Source organism: Carassius auratus, chromosome 41 (assembly GCF_003368295.1).
Source record: "Carassius auratus strain Wakin chromosome 41, ASM336829v1, whole genome shotgun sequence".
Taxonomy (NCBI): Eukaryota; Metazoa; Chordata; class Actinopteri; order Cypriniformes; family Cyprinidae; genus Carassius; species Carassius auratus.
The window spans coordinates 16,024,512-16,046,025 of record NC_039283.1 but is presented as its reverse complement, the minus strand read 5'-3'; the positions used below and the strand labels follow the sequence as shown (position 1 = coordinate 16,046,025).

The 21,514-nt window shown below is 40.4% G+C and overlaps 1 protein-coding gene across 1 annotated transcript; it reads left to right on the top strand.

Moving 5' to 3' along the window:
• The first annotated feature begins 174 nt into the window (after positions 1–174).
• On the top strand, positions 175–20,593 carry LOC113060209 (histone-lysine N-methyltransferase SETD2-like). Its single transcript, XM_026229106.1, has 22 exons — positions 175–536; positions 2,470–2,592; positions 3,653–3,674; positions 3,786–7,717; positions 7,876–8,007; positions 8,185–8,313; positions 8,405–8,528; positions 8,639–8,716; positions 9,167–9,264; positions 9,373–9,517; positions 10,098–10,232; positions 10,386–10,514; positions 10,728–11,900; positions 13,307–13,355; positions 13,439–13,715; positions 13,887–14,628; positions 15,842–15,967; positions 16,175–16,311; positions 16,522–16,633; positions 18,330–18,404; positions 18,508–18,609; positions 19,146–20,593. The coding sequence occupies exons 2-22, from the start codon at positions 2,564–2,566 to the stop codon at positions 19,305–19,307; spliced, it is 7,908 nt and encodes a 2,635-aa protein (XP_026084891.1). The 5' UTR covers positions 175–536; positions 2,470–2,563; the 3' UTR covers positions 19,308–20,593.
• The last annotated feature ends 921 nt before the right edge of the window (positions 20,594–21,514 follow it).

Genomic DNA, 21,514 nt, shown 5'->3' with positions numbered 1-21,514 from the left:
ATTGTATTCCGCGTTCTGTTGTAATGGAAGATTTCTTAGCTTAACAATAACCCCAAAACGGTGGGATAGTCATCAGTCCCTCTGGACATCAGCTCTTGCATGCCATCCTCCTCATTCACGGCATGAGCTGTGGCTGGCTCGTAGAGAGAGGAGAGAAGAGGAGGAGAGGAGAGGAGGGGAGGAGCCGCAACCGGTGCATCGCACATCGACTCCACCAGATCATCGGAGGCAGCCCTGCTACACCATGAAACAAACAGGATGGTGTCTTTCACAGCCTGCTCCGTACTGATACAACAGTACAGAGGAGTCATTTAATGAGTATTTACTGGATCACCGTGGACCGAGCATTAATGCACACGTTTGGATCTAGCTGTATGCTATCTAGCACCAGACGAATTGTGTTTCCGAGAGCAGTTTGTTGCCCCGTGTGGATTTGACGTCTGTTCTGCTGGATGTTTGGGAAAAACCAAGTGAAAGAGGTTGCCATCATTGTCCTACAAGATGGAGTGCTTAACCGAACTGGAGAAGTATAAGAAGTGAGTACTTTATAGCTGCTATGCGTTTGTTTTGGCCCACAAAACCTACATAATGCGAACCTACATGCACTACAGACTTTAACCAGTTAGCCATTGAGCTACCTAGTTAGTCCTTTTGCTGCTAACTTGCTAACCCAACGTTAACAGTGGCCTGTTTTCATGGGTTTCAGAGCAAAAACCACAACTCGAACCATGAAATAAGATTTTTAGAGAGATAACCAGTTAAACTCAACAAATAAGTAAGGATATAAATAAATAAACTTATCATAAACGTCTCAAAAGGTGGCCAGAGCGACAGTTGACTTTGCAGTTAGCCAAAGGGAACTAACGTAAGTTACTACAAACAGGGACCGATCAGTAAATTAAAATACAGTTCCTTTAAATAAAAAATTATATTCGTTGTTGTTAGAAAATCACAGGGTGTTTAAAATATTATTAGGCAATACTGTAATGTCAGTGTTTATTTTGTTATATGTTCTGGAAACACAAGTGAAATCAGATGCAGCGAGGCCTCCATGTAGGCCTCAAATCCACGAGGTAAATTTTTCAGCTGCCCCGGTGTTCATGGTCAGAGGATCAGCGCGTTGCCATTATGAGCCAAACAGTCAGTGCTGGAGGTAATGGTTACGAACCGAAGGCCGTGCTGTTAGAGAACCTGAGTTGTTGACGTTGTGTTGTTATTGTCAGCCACGTCAATAACAGAACCGAGACAACTGTAGACAAAATACTATGCTGTTGTGCAAACAAATGTCACCCACATGCGCGATGTAGATCATCTGCAGTATTTTTTCTTCCACTTTTCAAACAAACTGATCTTAAACGTCGTCTTATTATAATATAAACTCTCAAGCTTTTACTATTAAGACATAATAGACTAGACAATCAAGTTTTACTCCTTTATGTCAGATCATCAAGCGTGCTTACTGATGCTATGTGTCCAGGGCACAGACTTTACCCTTCACACTTTTTGACAAAAGATTATATTAGTGCTCTTCCCTCCACTTTACTTCTGTGTGCTGCTGCAAGCCAAAAGTTACAGATGAATATTTCAAAATTTTGAAAAGCACCAAATGTAAGCCTTATTATTATCAGTGAAATGTTTTGTCCTAAAAAAGTGTTTTGAAAAGCCAAACATTGAAATGAATGAATATTAAATTTAACTGCATGAGCCAAGTAAAATGCTAAATGATGAATATGACAAGTGAGCTGAATATAATTTTGTATGCATAAATGAGACAATTTACCAGCCTGAAAATTGAGACAAATACCAGGCCAAATATTGTATTACTAGAAGTCATATTAATAATATTCAAATGATGGCTGAGTTTATGGCAGAATACTGCAGTTTGATTTGACATCATTAGTAAAATGAATAGTTTCCCTTTTAAAATGTTAATGAGCTTACTTCTTTTATAGCCTCCATCACTCACAGTTGGTTTCATCTGAAATTCAGCATGAAGATTCACTATTTATTTTATTAATGTATATAATAGATCTTATTGTAAACAATTAATTCATCCATCCATTCATTTTTTTTTTACTTTGCAATTTTAATCAAAATGTCATAACTGGATGTTCTGGTGAAAATAACTAAAAGAAAATAACACTTTTCTTTGGTAGCATATGCAGGACTTCTTCAATCATTTAGAATTGCAAGTTCCCACCTTCATTTTATGATTTTTTAATAATCTCTTACATTCAGTTTAAAAAAAAAAAAAAAATTGTAACCACCTCTGTTTCACTGCAACTTTAACATTGTTCTCGACCAGATCAAAACAGACTTGTGACCCACTGGTTGAGAGCCACTGGCCTAAACCGCAAAAACACCTGAAGCCTTCATCTATAGGCAAACATACAAATAAAGTAGACAAATATGTTTGTATCATGGAATCCTTCATTGCCTGAATGCATTTATTCTGTCTCTTCTCCATAGGTTTGACTTCGTATCAGAGAACATACTACTCTGAGTTGGTTTGCCCCAGTGTTGCAGCTGCCTTCAAGCTGCTCAACATCAGCTCTGTCTCAAAATGAGTGATCTGTTGGATCAAGAGCTCAGGTACTCTCTCAATTGAGCTCTCAATTCTTCAATTGAGCTTCAGTGAACATAACTTGAATTGCAAAAATCAGTGTCCGATTTGTCACGTGTCAATGTATCTTTAGCTCCTTATGTCAACTGACAGTATGCAAGAATGTTAAGCCATGCTTCCCTGCAATACTAATCCTGCTTCTCCAGTTCCGGGCTAAATTTGGTTTTGCGCTTTTGGGGGATTTTAGATCGAGTGCTTGCATATATTATATGTAGACTTAAAAGCCATTTTTATTTCACCTTGCACTCTGCAGCTTAAAAAAAAGTTATTTTAAAACAAAACTGTGAGATGCCACAGCATTTTATCACAATGCAGTTTATTCGTTTTGAAAAATTGTTTTCAACAAAAAACTTACTTGAATGTGGTCAAAGGTTTTTTTTTTTTTTTCGCAGCTCTTGCATGTTCAGTATTTGAGCCTTTGCATGAAATGTGATTTCACATGCTTGATATTTTAGTTTATTTTATGCTTCTGGTGAGCGTCATTAGTGATATAATTTTAGATGTATCATTGTTGCTTTAGAATGGCTAAAGTGGGTAACATCAACATTCTATTATATACTTCATTATTGATGGTGCCATGATTAAAAATATTAAAAAGGGTCATGGTAGATTAAAATATCTAACAGATATGAATGGCATGAGAAATCCCTTCCAATTTTCCTACTATCATTTTACTGACTCCATTATTAAGGTTAGATGAAGAAAAGGAGTCTCAGAGGAACATGTAACCTAGTTGTTGCTTGGTAGCTTCATTTAGGTTTTATTGGAACTAGCAAACAGTCAGCTTATTTATTTTTGACAGTGTGTCAATTGTTTATTATATGAAGTGACTTCAAAAATAGTAAGTCCATTTGTACTTGGGCTATATTGTGTTTCATAGACTATTTTTAACTATTAGTCCTTAGCTGTTGGATGAAAGAGTGGTGTTTTTTTTCACAGCAGGTTTTTAATTTGCCTTGTAATGAGATTTTAAATTGACTAGACCAATGTTCTGCTTTTTCCTTTCATGCTATTCTTCTGTGACAATAGGAAAGATGTGAAAGATTGTTCGGTAAGTGTATAATTCATATATTTTTGTTTCAGTTAAATGCACATAACACGAAACATGTTGTGTACATACACATAAAATACTAATTTTATTATATTTTTTTTATATCACTAGATCAAGGTTGAAAACCTCCCGAAGCAAGTTATATTCAAAGGCCTTGCGCCTAGGGTCATATTGACAAACCATCTTCTGCCTAAAGGAACCAAAGCGAAGGTAAACCTTGAGGAACAGGGTCGACAAAAGGTCTCCTTCAGCTTCACACAGATAAAGAAAACACGTCAAAATTTATTTCTAGCCCCAGCGAGCCCGGAGACATCTGCAAGTGAACATTCTTCTGCACTGCAAGCTGGACCAGTACCTACTCCAGATCTAGCAGGACAGAGTGATGAATCCAAAAATGTGGATACAAATACTACAGCAGTTGTGGAGACCCAGACAGCACCCGCCCCAGTATCCTTCCCTCCCAAATCAAAACATGTTCTTGGAAAATTGCATTTTAAGAAACAGATTCTCAGCGTTACTGTTATTGAGGATAACTCCATTGTCAGCACTGCCTCAGCAGAGATTTCGGAGCCAATAGTCCTATCTGAGTCAGAGAAAATTAGTTCTTCAGCCAAGGTTGAAACTGAAACCTCATTGCAGCAGTGTCACACGAACTCCGTCACTGACAGATCCTCTGAAAAAGTTATCAAAGAGGAAATCCCTCAGGAGAAATTAGACTCATGCCTTAAAGGTCCTGTTTCTTCCCATATTGGGAAGGGAGATTTGGATTCTTCCATTATTTCTGAGCGTGAGGAAAACAGAAAATCCCAGCCCCGATCAGATAGCACGCTTCCAGGTTCGGAGTCTGATGGGGATTCAATCCGAACATCATCTAGCCAGAAGTCTAGTTACCTCAAAAATAAGATTAAATCTGAATGCCAGAGTAACGAAGCAAAAACATCCTCTAATTCCAAAACGAAGGAGTTAGAAAAATCCAGGCCTGATAGGAAAGAAGATGAAAAGGGGTCGAGTCGTGCAAAATCTGAACGTGACTCCAGGCACACATCATCAAGATCTTCTCGTTCTGACAGAGACAGAAGAAGGACCAAAAGTCGGTCACGGTCTAGATCTCGCGGTTGTCAAACTAGTTCATATTCCAGGTCTGAAAGATCCAGGAGTGAGAGACAGTCAAGGTCAGATAGGTCACATTATCATGATTCTGAGCGGAGGTCTCATAGAAGTTCTCCTCATCGTGAAAGGAGAAGCTCACGTTCACGAGCCGATGGCAGGTCTCGTGACAGTTCTGACTCGGAGGATGACCACCGGCGGACAAGGACTCGAGGTAGTGACTCAAGTCGATCCTCCACTTATTCTAGCTCACAAAAAGACTCAAAATCATCCACTCACACCAGATCCCACAGGGATTCAAAACCCACAGATTGTTCTCGATCATCTGAATCGGACAAAAGAACACAGCATTCAAAATCAGAGCGATCTCATTTAAAAGCGAAAGACTCTGAATCCAATAGAAAGAGCTCTCCCGATGCAGAAGCAGTTCATAGGAAATCCAGTTCCCACTCAAAATCTGAGGTTAATGCTAAAACCTCAAATTCTAACCCAGCTACCTCATGCCGAGCATCTGAGAAAAAGGTCCATAAAAACAGCTCTGACTCTGATGAGGAGCACAGAAAAAAACGTCAGCTACAAGGTTCAGACAGGTCATCTGTGTCTGGGACTTCGTCTTCCAAAAACACTGATTCAGCAGATCACAAGAATTTAAATAATGTAACTGGAACAGAGAGACAATCAAAAGAAAGGTTAAGTAATAATACAAAGCAGTCACAGTTAACCCCCAACCCAGTTACTCCTCAGAAGGAATATAGCAACATTAATGACAGCTCTACTCCGCCTAAATCTAAATGCATTTCTGAACAGATGCATGAAGCAACGCACAACGATAATTTGTTCAAAACAAATCAACAAACTGAGCATCAACCGCGAAACCAAGAGGAAAAGTGCACAGATGTTCCTGAGAGTCACAAGAAAACTGATAGACTGAAGGAATCCACTTCCACAACAAATAGAACTCTTGAAGTAAAAAGTTCCACTGATGAACCTGGAATTAAAAATGAGATTCCAATCCAAAGTACAGCTCTGGCAGAAGGACTGATGGACTCATTTTGTTTAGGCCACACTCCAGATCAGGATTCAGTAGGATCACTGGCAGACCCTCTTTCTGTGAAAGAATTACCACCTGGAGGATGCTTTAAATTAAACACTAAATTAGATGGGCTTTCACCAATCAGTAGTAAAGCCAGTGCTCAACTCTGTGAGAAAGATTCTGAGCAGCATTATGGGAATCCTGAACAACCCATTAGTGGGATTTGGAAAAAGGATGGTAGTTCTAAAAAATCCAGATGGGATATTGTTGGTCAAGCCACTTCAGAAAATCAAAGCCCTATGAAAATAGTGAATCCAGATATGAAAATGGTCATTTCGGTAAAAAGAATAGAGTTCGACAATGATACTACCCCTGATGAATCCTGCACACCGAAACGGGACTCTGAAGTACCATCTGTAGAAGGACAAAAACAAGCGACAACCTCAGCTGAATCTCACCAAAAAGTTAGTCCTCGTACATCTGACCTTGCAACCCAACATACTCATTGTGAACTTCTAAATCAGACTGTTGAACTTCCTCAAACAGCAAGTGCCCCTGTTGTTAGTGATCCTCCCCTTAATTGCAGTTCTGGTAGTAAAGACAAAATCAACTTAGACAAACTAAAGCCTGAAACTCAAGACCCCGATTCCTTAAACAATGATGGTAAATGCCACAGTGAGGACAGTGAGAGCGAAGAATCGGACTCTGATTCAGATGATGCGCATGTTTCTTTAAAGCGGCTGCACTCTGTGGTGGTTGTGCCAAAAAATTCAACCCTTGCTCTTGAGACAAATGACTTGACGGAACCGTCTCCCGGGTCCTCAGGGTTTTCTGGACAGCAACCGATTGAAACGATTGAAAGCATTAATAGGGAATTTGGTTATGGCTATAACAATCAGTCAAAGCTTGAGGAATCATCAGCACTTTTTAAGGCCAGTGCACAAGCTAGAATGTTAAGTCCAGATATTAAATGTGTCTCCTACCAATCACAAAGCAACATGGTTGACAGCACCAGCCACTCGGAGGCTACCAGTGCTCGTGTGGACAAGAACTGGAGTGCCCAAGAAAGACCAAATAGTGTTCAGATAAACCAAGCATCACTTCAGAGTTTTGAAAAGACTTGTATGCGACCTGAATCGGATCACCATCAATACCATGATAGACCAGATAGCTGGAATGGAAGGAAAGGAGGAAAGCAGCACTATGGGGACTCCAATGACTTAAACAATGGGAAGAATTATGGCTTAGCCTGGGACTTCAACCAGTCAGAACAGCCCAGCACCACATTTCAGCAACCGGACAGCAGTCATGGCACTGAACACCTGCCTCAACCAGGAATTGCTCTGTTTGATGGTGGTCACACACCAGGTCCATTGGCTCAGCCTGACATCTCTAAAACCATCAGACCAGTCAACGCACATGTGCCTTTTCAGTATCATGATTCAGTTAACCAGATCCACCCAGACTCTCTGACCAATGATCATGATGATGACAGGGTAGTAGGGATCAAACAGGGATCCATCCTCTCTGCTCATCTTCCAGGATCATCCACATTTGTTCAAGCCCATGAGATAAGTAGCAATTGCAGCTTCACCACAGAAAGCCAGATCACCTCGGAAGCTCCTAGAGAAGACAACCAAAAGCCTCATCGAGGAAGGGGTCCACCTAAGAAGAGACGTCCTGAGTTTGAATCGGAATCGGATAATGAGGCAGAGGCCGGTCTGACCAGTAAGAAGGAGTGTTTGGATGAGAGCTCAAGGGTTTTGAAAGATTGTAAGGTGGAGCGCCCACTGCTGAGTCGAAAAGAGTTCCTGGATCCAGCTGTGTGGAGGGAAAAGGCAAAGCAGAAAAAAATGCCACCTTACTTCGACCTCATTGAAGAAAATGTGTATCTGACCGAACGGTAAGAATACGTTTTTATGCCTGGCGATTGAATTCACCTTCTTTGCACTGACGGTGCCATGCTCTGCTTTTTTTAATTAACTTATTTCTAAATGTTCAGTTGTCAATTTTAATTTGATCTTTCATAAAGCCCATGCAATCTGTTCTCCGTCTTTACAGCAAGAAGAATAAGTCTCATCGAGACATCAAGCGAATGCAGTGTGAGTGTGCTATCCTCTCAAGGGAAGAGCGCGCCCGAGGAATGATGGCATGTGGGGAGGATTGCCTCAATCGCTTGCTGATGATCGAGTGGTAAATGTCCTGCTACTACATCATAGTATTTGCTTTATAACCGAGAGAATCTGTAGTTAGAGACTATAGTTATCATGTTTATGTTACTTGCTGAGTTTATATAACTGGCAAATTACAGCAATTTGCAATAAAAACATTGAGGGCAAAATTTTTCTTTTCTTTGTCTTGTTCTTCCAGCTCTTCCCGGTGTTTAAATGGAGCATACTGCTCCAATAGGCGATTTCAAATGAAGCAGCATGCAGACTTTGAGGTAATTTTGACTGAGAGCAAAGGCTGGGGCTTAAGAGCAGCCAAAGACCTACAGCCGTAAGTACTATTTGCTTCAGCAAGCAAGTGCTTATTACACATTCATTATGTCTTTTATGTTAAGTAACCAGTTTTTTTGTTTTTTTTGCAGGAATGACTTTGTTTTAGAATACTGTGGAGAAGTTTTGGATCATCGGGAATTTAAGGCACGTGTGAAGGAGTATGCACGGAGCAAGAACATTCACTATTATTTCATGGCTTTGAAAAATAATGAGGTGAGTCTGTGGAATTAGTGCAGAAATGAGCTAACGAGTGTTGCTGACTTTTATGAACTAAGCTAGGTTTAAAAAAGCCACAAGATCCTATGTCTCTATTATGTCTGCAGATAATCGATGCTACTTTGAAAGGAAACTGTTCCCGTTTCATGAATCACAGCTGTGAACCCAACTGTGAAACTCAGAAAGTAAGTGCACTTTTTAATATATTTTTGTACTCACTTTACCCCGACACAAATCCTACTCTTCATTATCATAAGAGCTTGAGCTGGATTGTTGTACAGTATACTTGCATAGTTCTTCCAGTTCCAGTATGTTGTTCAGAAAGGCCACTGCGCAGCACCACCTCAACTTCAGGGCGACAATAGAAGATGTTAATGTGATTGTTGGTGTGATGTTATCAAGTAGAGTGAGTCAAAATTGCTGACTCTTCTGTCTAACAACCAAATAGTCCATTACAGAGGTCAACTGCAGTAAAAGGTTATTCGGCCACATTTTGTTCTACAACTTAATGCATCTGATTGCATTTCTCCATGCATTTTTTTGCCTATGTAGGAATAGGTGCTTCTGGAACTTAGAGTCTTTGATTTCTATGTAAAATCTTAGTTTGCATTTCTAATCCCTCGCACCCTTTGCAGTGGACTGTAAATGGTCAGCTCCGAGTTGGCTTCTTCACCACCAAAGCTGTGACCGCTGGAACAGAACTCACTTTTGATTATCAGTTCCAAAGATACGGGTAAAAGATCCAGTCATTTCCTTTCATGCATAGTCTTGTTTTTTCTTCAAATACAACTCAGCGTACATGATGATTGTAATATCACATCTTTCTTCCTTTGTCCACCAGTAAAGAGGCACAGAAGTGTTTCTGTGGAGCTCCTAGCTGTCGAGGTTTAATTGGTGGAGAGACTCGGGTTAGTGTCCGAGCAGCAGGTGGGAAGAAACAGAGGGACCGCTCACGGAAGAAAGACACTGACAGTGCACTTACCACGGTGAGCAAGAGGGCCCAATTATTGTTTCATCCAGCTACTGGAAATAACAAGAGAAAGGCAGAATAAATCCAATCAGTGACTGTGAATGTTTTGCATGGCAAGTCCATGACTCTGATATCATGTTTCACTGGTTTAATTTAGTCTACGTTTGCGCTTGAACAATTATGTGCTAACTCCGGACACAAATAATACATGGCCTGCCAGATTTTCAAACCATTGTAGCAAAGTGTTATCTTAAAGTAGCAGTACCAAAGCAATGTTCTTGTGGCTGAATTGGATCAGCTTTGTTCTCGCTTGCATGTTAATTGCACTTTCAGGGCTTGTTCCAGTCTACAAAAAAAACATGGCTAATATATTCGCCATATATTCGCATTTTGAGGTTTTTATGGCTTGTTTGAACTAGCACTCTTCATCTCTGGCACAGACCTGCACTAAGAAAGCAAACAAAATGTAGAAACATCCTCCTGATACATGATACATTAGAAGTGAGTTTTTGCCATGGTCACCGTTCGATCGCGATCAAAGAAAGATTTCTCCTGTGTTGCTGCTGGTATTGAAACTGGTTGACATTGTTCTGCAGTTGGACGAGGAGCTGGAGGCTCTGCAGGAAAATGGAGAAGGCTTGTCTGGAGAGAAAGATGTGATCTCGCTCTGCAGACTCATGGTGCGAGTGGAGACGATGGAGCAGCGACTCACCTGCCTTAAACTCATCCAGGTATATTGCAACACCGTCACATTGAAATGAGTTGGATTTATTGTGTGGCATTGCAGTGCTAGAGGACATACTACTGCATGTTTGTGGTTTGGGGTTAAGCATTTAAAAATGACTGAAAACCGGTCATACTGACTTTTTTGCATGTCTGTGCAGAATACCCAGAATCCCTTGTGCCTGAAGCAGTTTTTGGATCACCACGGCCTCTCGCTGCTGTGGATATTTATGGTTGAACTTTCTGAGGCTAAGAGCAATTCTTTAAACAACATTAAACTACAGCTGGAGGTAAGAGCTTAAAACAAACACACACACACAGAGTAAGGGGGGAATCAAAGAGCAGATCACCAAACAAATTAGCCATTTTCCTCAAGCAAAATCCAGAAATTCATAGCGGTCTGATATTTTAGTAAATGTAACATAAATATGATAAGGCTGTATGTAGCTAAAATTTAGTATGCTGTCTCTTAAAGCAATTTTTTTTGTGTGTGAAATTCGTAGATAATGAAGGCTCTGGCAGTGCTTCCCATCTCAACAAAAAACATGCTTGAGGAGAGCCGAGTGCTGCAGTTTATCCAGCGATGGGCTCAAAGCCGGCCCCTCAGCCAACCAGCAGAACAGGATGGCTACTCCAGTGAGAGCACCTCACGTGCCCAAACGCCCCTCAACACCCCTGATGGACCCCCAGCCAAGCTGGCTACTGAGCTGGATGGGGACACTCCCAAGCGGGCAGTCTACCGTAGGTTGAAGATTATCAGTGAGAACAGTCTGGATAGTGCCCTGTCCGATGCTAGTAAAGCTTCGGATGGGAAAGAAGAGGAAGACGAGGAAGAGGAAGAGATAGAAGATGAGCCTTCACAGTTGGAAACCACAATTGAAACGGAGGAAAACTGTGAAGCGCCTTCTGAGAGTCGAGCTGAGCTTGAGCCCGAATTAAAACAGGAGCCCCCTGAAACTGAAGAAGTCACACATTCAACACCAGAGGTCACTGGAAGTGAAGGAGAGACACTTGAAACACAAGAACCTGAAGAAAAATCCCTAGTTAAGCCTGAAGAACAACTGGAGGACGAGAAGATTGTGGAAGAGACCAAGAGTGAGGAGCCATCAGAGTCCCAGCCAGAGTCAGCAACAGTTGAAGATGCCCCTTCAGTCACAGATGCGTCATCAGTCACAGACACCACATCTGCAGCAGACATTAGTAATGATGTAGTTGCTGAAGTGGAAGCTCCCATAACTGAGACCCAGGTGGAAAACCCATCTTCTGAGCAATGCAGCTCCGAGGAGAATGCAAGTTGTAGTACTGAAGAAATCACACCCACGCAACCGTCAGAAAACATAATGGAGAGTGTATCCTCTGAATCCACAGCTGTTGTCATAGAGAGCACACCCACAGAATCTCCATCCGCCTCTGTGGAATCCACTCCAACTGAATCTGCTGCTGTTTCTACTGAAAATGCATCATCAGAGGCTGCTGTAGCCGCTGGTTCTGCTGATGCATCTGCGCTGGCTATTGTGGCTGTTCCAGCAGAGGGCGCTGCAGTGGGGACGCCCTCTCAAGATGAGGAGGAAGGGGTTTCTGATGTCGAAAGCGAGCGCAGTCAGGAGCCACAAGTTCGGGCTTCTGATATCAGTGATATGGCCGCCCGGCTGCTGGACAGTTGGAAAGACTTGAAGGCAAGGCTATAATTTTGTCATTAATTACTCACCCTCATGTCGTTCCAAACCCGTAAGACCTTTGTTCATCTTCAGAACACAAATTAAGATATTTTTGATGAAATCCAAGAGCTTATTAATACATCATTGAAATAGTACATGTGACATCAGTTGTTCAACTGGTGCAAAAATCTCTAATAAGGTTTTTCTGACCTGACTGTGCCTTTACATGAATACGAATGAATCACTATCCAAACACAGATGCTGCATGAGCAGTTTTTGATTAAAATTAGATAACATAGATTTACAATTTAAAGCAAAAACAGGACGCTGTTCACACATATAAACCACATCAGATATGACTGAATATGAATGGGTGTTGCTATTCAATTCAAAATATCACACATTACCATTTATTATTTTGCACTCCAGACATAAATTAAGAAACCACTTCACTGCAACCATAAACCGAATTTTATCATAAACCGTGATCAGATATCAAAGCTGGAGTCTTTAATCTTTCAAATGATACACCGTTTGTCCAGAGCAAGTAAGAGTGTGATGTTTTAACGTGTTGTGAATGTGGAACAACAATAATATGAAGCCGATCTTTGCAGGTTAAGTTAAAACTCTTAATTCACAATGCTGTCTATGTTGCTTCGGCACTTGCAATACCGGTATTTTTTAAAATTCATACCGGTTGCGTAATCCAAACCAGTTTACCATTTGGACCGGTATTTTGCCCAGCACTTGGTTCAACCTTATTTTTATGAAGCTACGAGAATACTTTTTGCATGCAAAATTTTTTTTTAAAAATAACGGCTTTATTAATGATGTCACATGGACTATTTTAACGATGTCCTTACCACTGTTCTGAGCCTTGAACACGGTAGTTGCGTTGCTATATATGCAGTGTCAGAAAGCTCTGATAAAATAAAAAATATATCGTAATTTATGTTCTGAAGATGAACGATGGTCTTACAGGTTTGAAACGACATGAGGGTGAGTAATTAATAACCGAATTCAAATTTTTGGGTAAACTTTTAACCCAAAACCAATACTAGTAAAGCCCAAACTATCTTTATGCTTACCATGTGGGTGATGTAAACTGTAAAAGAAATGAAAGGGATGCAACAACAAATTAGTGGAGATGGAAATTTTTTTGAAATGTTTTTGTTGTCCATAACTTTAGAGTAGAAATCTGTGCATACATTGAACAAATAAAACTTTCCAATGCATGTTCATCAAATGGAGTATACATGAAAGGCTATGCATTCAGCTTTACACATATACACATAAAAACTGAAGTATACTTTGGGCTTAACTGTACACGTGAATCACTTTTTACAAATAAATGTGCATTTAAAGAAAAGATCATGTTGGATAACAAATAAACAAGCTGTTGTTTTTTTTTTTTGCCCTCTCAGGAGGTTTACAGGATACCAAAGAAGAGCCAGGTTGAAAAAGAGTCAAGTGGTAGGTTGATACTTCTACCCAGTTAAATTTTAAACATTTCATTCTTTTTTTGTTATAGACTCTGATCCATCCTTTTGTTTTAGATCGCAGTCGTGATCGAGAAGCCATGATGACCCCTCGCACACCTTCAAGCAGTCGAGAGAGAGAGCGAGAAAGAGAGAAGGAGCGTGATCGGGATCGAGACCGGGACAGAGACTGGGAGCGTGAACGAGACTGGGACCGTGACCGCGAGCGGGAGCGGGACCGGGAGAGGGATGGAGAGAGATCAACCCTTCGCAGTGCAGATAGAAAACGGCGACGAGGCTCCACCTCCCCTCTGCCGCCTTCAGCTTATGAGAGGGGCCGCAGAAATGAAGACCGGTAAGATTTAAGATACAATAAAATTAATACATACAATGATGTAATTGTTTAATCATCCTCATGTTCCAAACTCGTCCCTGGTCCTTGGAACAACAAGAACCAATTATCATTTCTGATCAAAATACACGATAGATTTACATGTTCAAAGTGTGGTTACTGTATTTTCTGTAGATATGAGCAGGCCAGCAGCAAAAAGAAACTCAACACCAAGGAGTCTCGTAACAAGCTGTCTACTGAGGAACGACGAAAGCTCTTCGAGCAGGAAGTGGCTCAACGGGAGGCCCAGAAACAACAACAGCAACAGCAACAGCAGCAGCAGCAATTACAGACTCTTGTATTTAACCCTCTGGCCTACACCTCCAGTCCAAACTTCATGACCTACCCGCCTGGATACCCTATCCAGACCTACGTGGATCCCACCAATCCCAATGCAGGGAAAGTGCTCCTGCCCACACCTGCTGTAGAGCCTCTTTGTGTTACCCCGGCTCCTGGTACATTCGAACAAACACCTACTCAGCCCATCATTTCAGATCTCAGTCTAGCTTCACCCTCTTCCACCACCACCCAGGCCGGACCTGCCTCCAGTTTGGCACACATCCCTGCCTCTCTGGAGCTTTCCTCTGACACACAGACTCAGCAGTTTGTCCAGCCTGATGTGCCAGCACAGGACCCGAGCGTGACTGTCCTGTCGGTGCCTGCGCAAACAGCCAGCCCACAGATCCAGGGTCAGCAGGGCTACACAACGCTCTGGGACCCCAACACCCAGCAAGCGGTCACGGTACAGACACAACCGACCCAGCAATACTCCACCACGGCACAGCCTCAGACTGCCATCTACTATCAGGGCCAGCCCTGCCAGACCATCTATAGCATTCCTGCAGGCTACCCACAAACCAGCACTCCTGTCATACAGGTCATACACCAATACTTTCCTCTCAGTCCTCATTCTCACTATATTCTCACAAAGTAGTTAACTGATAAAAGGTTTTGAGTGCAGATATGTAGACTGTGGTATACGTTAGGGCTTTCAAAAAAAAAAAAAAAAAATGAAATTTGGAATATTCCTTTAAATTAAAAATCCACATTCGAATGCAAGAACGTTCCATTCGAATTCTAGATGTGCTTTAAGGAGGCAGCGCACGAGATGCAATGACAATGTAAGTATAATTGCATTTTAATATTTTTTTTGTTAGCCTATCCAGTTGAAGCCACTACCACTAGCCACTTATTGCGGGAAAAAAGAACATCAATGCGGAGATCTTATTTACGTCAAAACTTACACAGAACACATATTTCGCACATTTTCTAGAGGTAAATCTATCAATGTTGCATTTCTGTCATGCACAAAAGTTTACATAATACATACATAATGCTGTTTTGATTATAGTTGTTTAAATATTATAAGTTTAAATCAATTTAAAATGCACAGTTAAAATAATTTCAATTAGGGTGAAGAAATGCTTTTGTGCATCGAGCAAAAATATTATTAATGCACATTTATTCAAAGCATGAGATGACATTCTTTTCGAAAAAAAAATAATGTTTAAGTAAATATTTGTTTAGATTTGTAGCCATTTTGACAGCCCTAAGATAATTAAATACAAAATATGATGCGGTGCAGTTTTATAAAATGATAGCAAACGAGACATTTACAAATGTAAAAAAAAATATTTAGCTAATCGTACAGTGACTATCCATTTTTATACATAGTGATGCCTTCGTAAAAATTTTAAGTGACGCATTTTATTTCTCTTTTTAATCACAGTGCGTTTCCCCAAAAAAAAAAAAATGTTCTGGGTAGGAAAAACTAGTTCTGCAAAAGTCCATCTGTTTTTTTTAAATCCGTGTTATTGATCTTATTGTGAAAAATCAATTGAAGAAGTATTTTTAAACATTCTGACCTTATATGGGACTATTGCTGTGAGATATGAATGCAATAGCTGTCACACATTAGTGTCACTGACTCTCAAGCAGTATCTACACCCAATGTCTGCTCAGTGCATAACCTGTTCATGTACTCAGTATGGTGTGTGTGTTTTTTTTTTTTGTTTTTTTAAAGCGTGAACACTTAGCGCTGAAGTCGTATAATGATGCCTGCTTAGCATTATGCTTGTATTTGTGTGCAGACATACACTGATCCAGCTGGCAGTTACCTACATGGGCAGCAGGTGTACACGGGTCATCAGCAGGGTGTTGTTGTGCAGCAGGGAGGCACAGTCACCACCATCGTCACATCTCAGACAGTTCAACAGGTATGTAACCCAGGCCTTTCACCAGCTGAGGGTGCTGTCACTCTCTCTCTCTCTCTCTCTCTCTCTCTCTCTCTCTCTCTCTCTCTCACACACACCTTTTTTTTCTAGTTCCTGCTAGACTGCTTGTAATTAGTATTTCATAGACGACATAGTTCCAGTAACCCTAAACATGCCGACTAACCTCTCCTGCACTGTGATTCACTGCAGGAAATGATCGTACCCAACAGCATCATTGATCTGCCGCCCCCTTCCCCTCCCAAACCTAAAACCATTATCCTGCCTCCCGGATGGAAAGTGGCTCGAGACCCGGAGGGCAGAATCTATTACTATCACATCATCACCAGGTATGTATGGTCCTTATTAAACGAGCAATCTGTTTGGCATTAAAACAGAAAGGGGGAGCCAGAATGAAACCTCCTTTTAATCATTTAAGCTTGATGACATCAGCGTAGACTGATCTAATGATGAAGATATTCCCGCCAGGGCATGTCTGCTTTTGTCCTATTGTAATGGCTTCACTAGAAGTACATGATGAAATGCGCTTCCTCGTTCAGGCAAACACAGTGGGATCCTCCCAGCTGGGATGGGACTACGGAGGAAGCCAGTGTAGAACACGAGGCCGAGATGGATCTCGGGACGCCCACGTACGATGAAAATCCTTCAAAGGTATTTAACCATTCCGTATGCTGGGGGGAATATCATAGGACTTTTATCAACATTCACTTCGAAGGACTGCAGTTGTGCTTCTTAATATACAACTTTAACCCTGGCCATTTATGAAAATCAAAGCAAAAACTGATAATTCAGAAATTGCCTCAGAGTTGATGGTACCACCTTTACGCATTAGACCAGTAACTTTCTGGGATATTTGCTACTGATTTTACATGCAACGAAGTTATTAACAGAAGTCATTGGAATATAAAACTCTTAAAGGTACAGTAACAAAAAAAAGGTCAAGATGGGAGTGGAGAAAAGGTCACACAAAAGCATTTCTGAAGGTTTTTGAGACTTTTCTTCTCTCTCTCTCTCTTAAGTTCACAATGTAAAATGATACGAATGTGTAGAATGAATGCTCAATATTTCTTTTATTCATATTAATATTAGCAAAGTTACAACATGAAAAGACTAAGAATGTTACATGAGACGTTCAGTGTATAGATTTTGCTAATATCGGCACAGTGATCTCTTTATTGTTTTTATAGTAAATCAGTTTAACCCAACCTCTAATTCATATGTAATAGATTTATTTTAAGATTAGATGCGTTTGTTCCGTTTAGACATACAGTATTCATTTTATTTTTTTAAAACGCATACATGTGTCAGAGTTTGAAGCGGCTGCCTTTTAGACAGTATTAAGTACTAAATAGTGTGAACATTTTTGTTTGTTTTTGATTGATTTAGTATAAAAGCACTGGAACTTTAAACAGTCTCTATTCTAGAGTTCACTTTGGTACACACATGTAGGGCCTGAGACTGTCCCAGCCTCTCTGGATAACTGACGATGTTGTTCCAAGCATCTACGATGGAAGGGTTCGCAGCTGGGGCTCATCCACATAGAGAAAAGCTATTTGAAGTTCGGCGGGAAACACTTAGACCACTTAATTCTGCCTCAGTGTTTAAAAGGCATTGGTTTTTAAGAAGAATCATCTGATGCAAATATACAATAGGTCTGACCGGGCCAATCCGAATCAAAACATGAAGTCAAAAGCAAGTTACAGAAAACAGTCTTTTAAAGACATGTCATAACCATCTTGATCCTCACTCCCATGTGTTTCTTTCTTTCTTTCTCTCTCTCTCTGCCTAATTCTCTCTCTCAGGGTTTTGCTGGTGTTTTCTCTGGCTCTCTTTGATGCTAATCAAACCCAGCTGTTGAAACGGCACTCATTTAATGTGCGCTTTCTCGTTTGGATGTCGAACTGTGCAGAATCTCTTTTGTCTTCTCAACAGTCGCCCTTCCATTTTAGACTTCAAAATATGTTGACTATTAAACTTTGAACAGATTTTGTTACCAAAGGGTTTTATTGTCTGTTGTCAGTATGTTTGCATTATCTCTAATGTGCACTTGTTTGGCCTTTGGGTTTCTTTCTGGGACCTTGGGACAAAGAGTATCGACAGTCTTGGCATTGATTCAACATAATGTCTTGTTCATGTCATATCGGCTGCCTAAGGGGACTCAGGGGGTTGCATTGTTTAATGTTGTTCATTGTAGAATTTAGACTCCCTTGTATATTTTGGAAAGGAATATTTAAACAGTCTCTAGATTATATAATCTTACATGAGTAATAGGTCAAATAAACTGACAATATTCACAGTATGTTTTTTCATGCATTGTTTTTTTTTTTGTTTGACCCTCTTTGCACAGTTCTCTACAAAGACCGCCGAGGCAGACACTTCCAGTGAGCTGGCCAAAAAAAGCAAAGAAGTCTTCCGCAAGGAGGTGAGCTTTAGATTCTCTTGGGTTTTCTACCAAATAATAACAGCGGTAGCTCACGTGTGTCCGACTCGTCTAACTGTTCAGTTTCTCCTGCTTATCTTTTCAGATGTCACAGTTCATTGTGCAATGCCTTAATCCGTACCGCAAGCCAGACTGCAAGCTGGGCCGTATCATTAACACAGAAGACTTCAAACATCTCGCTAGAAAGGTATCGTGTATGCCTTTAAAACCGGACAAGGATATATATTATTAGATCTTATATTGTTTTATAAAATCTTGTTGAATGCTCAGATGCTATATAGATTTAAATTACATTTATGAATTTAGCAGACGCGTTTATCCAAAGAGACTTCCAGTGCATTCAGGCAATACATATTGTTCTCTGGGAATTGAACCCACAACCTTTTGCGCTGCTAACCCAATGCTCTGCCACTGAGCCACAGGAACTAGATAAAGCACGTACATCCATATGCATGTAGATAGACATCTTTGGGTCACACAGTTTAGTTTTTTTCTTCTTTCATGTTTATTAAAACTATATAATGGTAGTAGAGACCAAAGAATGTAAGATGGGGTCTTGGTTCAATCCACTTTGCATTATATGTGGTCCTTTAAACGGGAGAAAACTTTGTTTTTGTAATGCATCGTCACTGAAGTCTTTTGTTATGATGTCATTGTTGCTGCATCTTTAAACCTTGGTGTCTGTGTGTGTGTGTGTGTGTCTGTCTGTCTGTCGGCTCACAGCTGACTCATGGGGTGATGAACAAGGAACTGAAGTCCTGCAAGAACCCTGAAGATCTTGAATGCAACGAGAACGTCAAACACAAGACCAAGGAGTACATCAAGAAGTACATGCAGAAGTTTGGCACTCTGTACCGGCCCAAGGAGGACACCGAGCTGGACTAACTTGGCATGAAGCAAACCCAGGAGCCTCCTGGCAGCTCTTTCCAACTGAACGCCTCAGGCCTGAACAGTTTTGGTGCGTCAGAACAGGGCAGCTCAAGCTCGAGTCCTGTTGTTTTGTTCTACTGACCTTCTAACCATTACCTAAATGCTGCTCTGGGAGGGGGCGTTGCTTGAGCTGTCCCGCACAGGGGACGGTTTTAGGATGGGATAAACTGCTGCGGTATGAAGCGCGGAGGACGCAAACCAAGGGTGCTACTCAGACTCTTTCCAATATCTTTTTAGTCTTCTCAAAGTTATCGCTAAGACTAGTCTCATCACTTGGGTGTAGAGGATCGTCTTAAACGCTGTTCTAAATGGGGAGAAAAAAATATAAGTGGACCATTAAATCCTTTTCCGTTGCCACCCCACTCCATTACTGTAGTTTTTACCAAGGGCTTTTTGTTAGCTTGCCTGCTCTGCTAAAGGTCCAATCCCTCGCTGATAGTAGTCGAGAAAGACGGACGCTAAGGATTAGATCTCAGATAAACTACCCACAGAACTAGTCATGTTGGACTCACTGGCCATGGGTCGCCCAGCTCAGCATTGTTTTTATGGATTTTAGACTACAAAATAGAAGTGTGCAGGTCTGTGAACTAACCCCATTTGCCCTGGTTTTGTATCTCCTCTCGACCGGGTGGAAGGTTATGTAGCAATGATATTTTATCAAGGTCTTGCACACTGTTTTTACATTAACATGTTTTTATTCATGTCGCAAAGGCAAATGTGAAGCCCTCCAGGCGGTTTGTAGCTTATTGTTGTGGCCATCACGTAAGGATTGATCAGGTTTACTATCCCATAAGCTCTGGCCATTAATCATCAGCTCACCCTACCTTATTAACCTGCATTAAATCTGTTTTCAAAAATGTATTATATTGCTTTATATGTGAATATATTGAGAGTTAGTTTTTGAGACCATTAGCAGAGACTTGACTGTGGGGGTCCACGTTGTCTTGTGTAAATATGTCGAATTACACCAGACGTGAAAAACGGAATGAGAAGGATATGACTAGACCCAAGTCCTCCGTCCCATCGGCACGGCTCTGGTGTTCCTACATCACGGCTCCGTATGTTGGGTTGGGTTTTAAAGGTGGGGGTGTTGTTTTTTGCCTCCTCTGTAAAAAGACTTTGGATCTTTTTTTTATGTACAAATAGGAGTCTTGCCCCACTCCACTGTAATTACTGTGCAAGCACATTGTCATACTGAGTGTACAAACATTTTAAGATAAAATAAACTGTTTTCTAAAAAGAAGTCTTGGTTGTCTTGTCACCTTATGCATGTGTCTGTACATAAGCATTCAGCAATTAAACTACTGATTTATCCTGGACGACTAAGATTAAATATGTTGGTGCTGAAAAAAGTAAAAATAAAATGTGGAAGTAAAAATAAGAGAATAAAAAAAAAACTGCAGTAGCAACAGATCTTCCATAATGTAAAGTGCATTTCGATTAAAAAAAAAAAAAAAACCTAGTGCAGCAGCATCTTGGTTCTATCCACTGGTTTTTGATTGGATTTTGAGATTCTGGGCATTGCACTCAAAAATGAAAACAAGCACAGAGAGAAATCACCAGAGACAAGTCTGTCGGTTTATCGGAAGATCCAGCGATGTCATTTTTATAAAAAAAAAAAATTAAAAAAGATCAAAATAAGATGATTACAGTTATTAATTCATTAACCATTCTTACAATTTATCAAGTAATACAAAAATCTCTTGTTTTGGCTATATTATGTAAAATAAAAAAGTCAAATTATGAAACAATGGGAAACAATTTTTTGGAAACAATTATTTTAAATCACCCATTTTAATTTGCCTTATAAATTCTAATACATTAAAATGTATAGTTGCCTTATATTTTAGAAAAGGGCTTCGAGGAAAGACAATATAAAAGTAAAAAAAAAATGGTATTAATTCATGAAAATATAGTTCCCTTTATATTTAAGGAAGGAGGTCTCCCAGATTATTTTTTAAATCACATTTGGCCATCGTGAAGTCAGCCAAAAAGGAACCTCATTTCGGAGGCGGGTCAACTTATTTGCATTTCATGAAAGAAAGAAAAAATCTTTTTTTTTTTTTTTTATAATGTGCTCTGATGGATTATGTACAATATATCTAAGAATATATATTAAACTAAATACATGTTGAATTTAAACCCTTTTAAACCCATAGGGT

Excerpts from the sequence above, each read along its gene's own strand:
- LOC113060209 (XM_026229106.1), top strand. The coding sequence starts at position 2,564 with ATGAGTGATCTGTTGGATCAAGAGCTCAG. Across the intron at positions 8,529-8,638 it reads TGGCTTTGAAAAATAATGAG|ATAATCGATGCTACTTTGAA; the intron begins GTGAGTCTGTGG and ends TTATGTCTGCAG. Across the intron at positions 10,233-10,385 it reads CCTGCCTTAAACTCATCCAG|AATACCCAGAATCCCTTGTG; the intron begins GTATATTGCAAC and ends ATGTCTGTGCAG.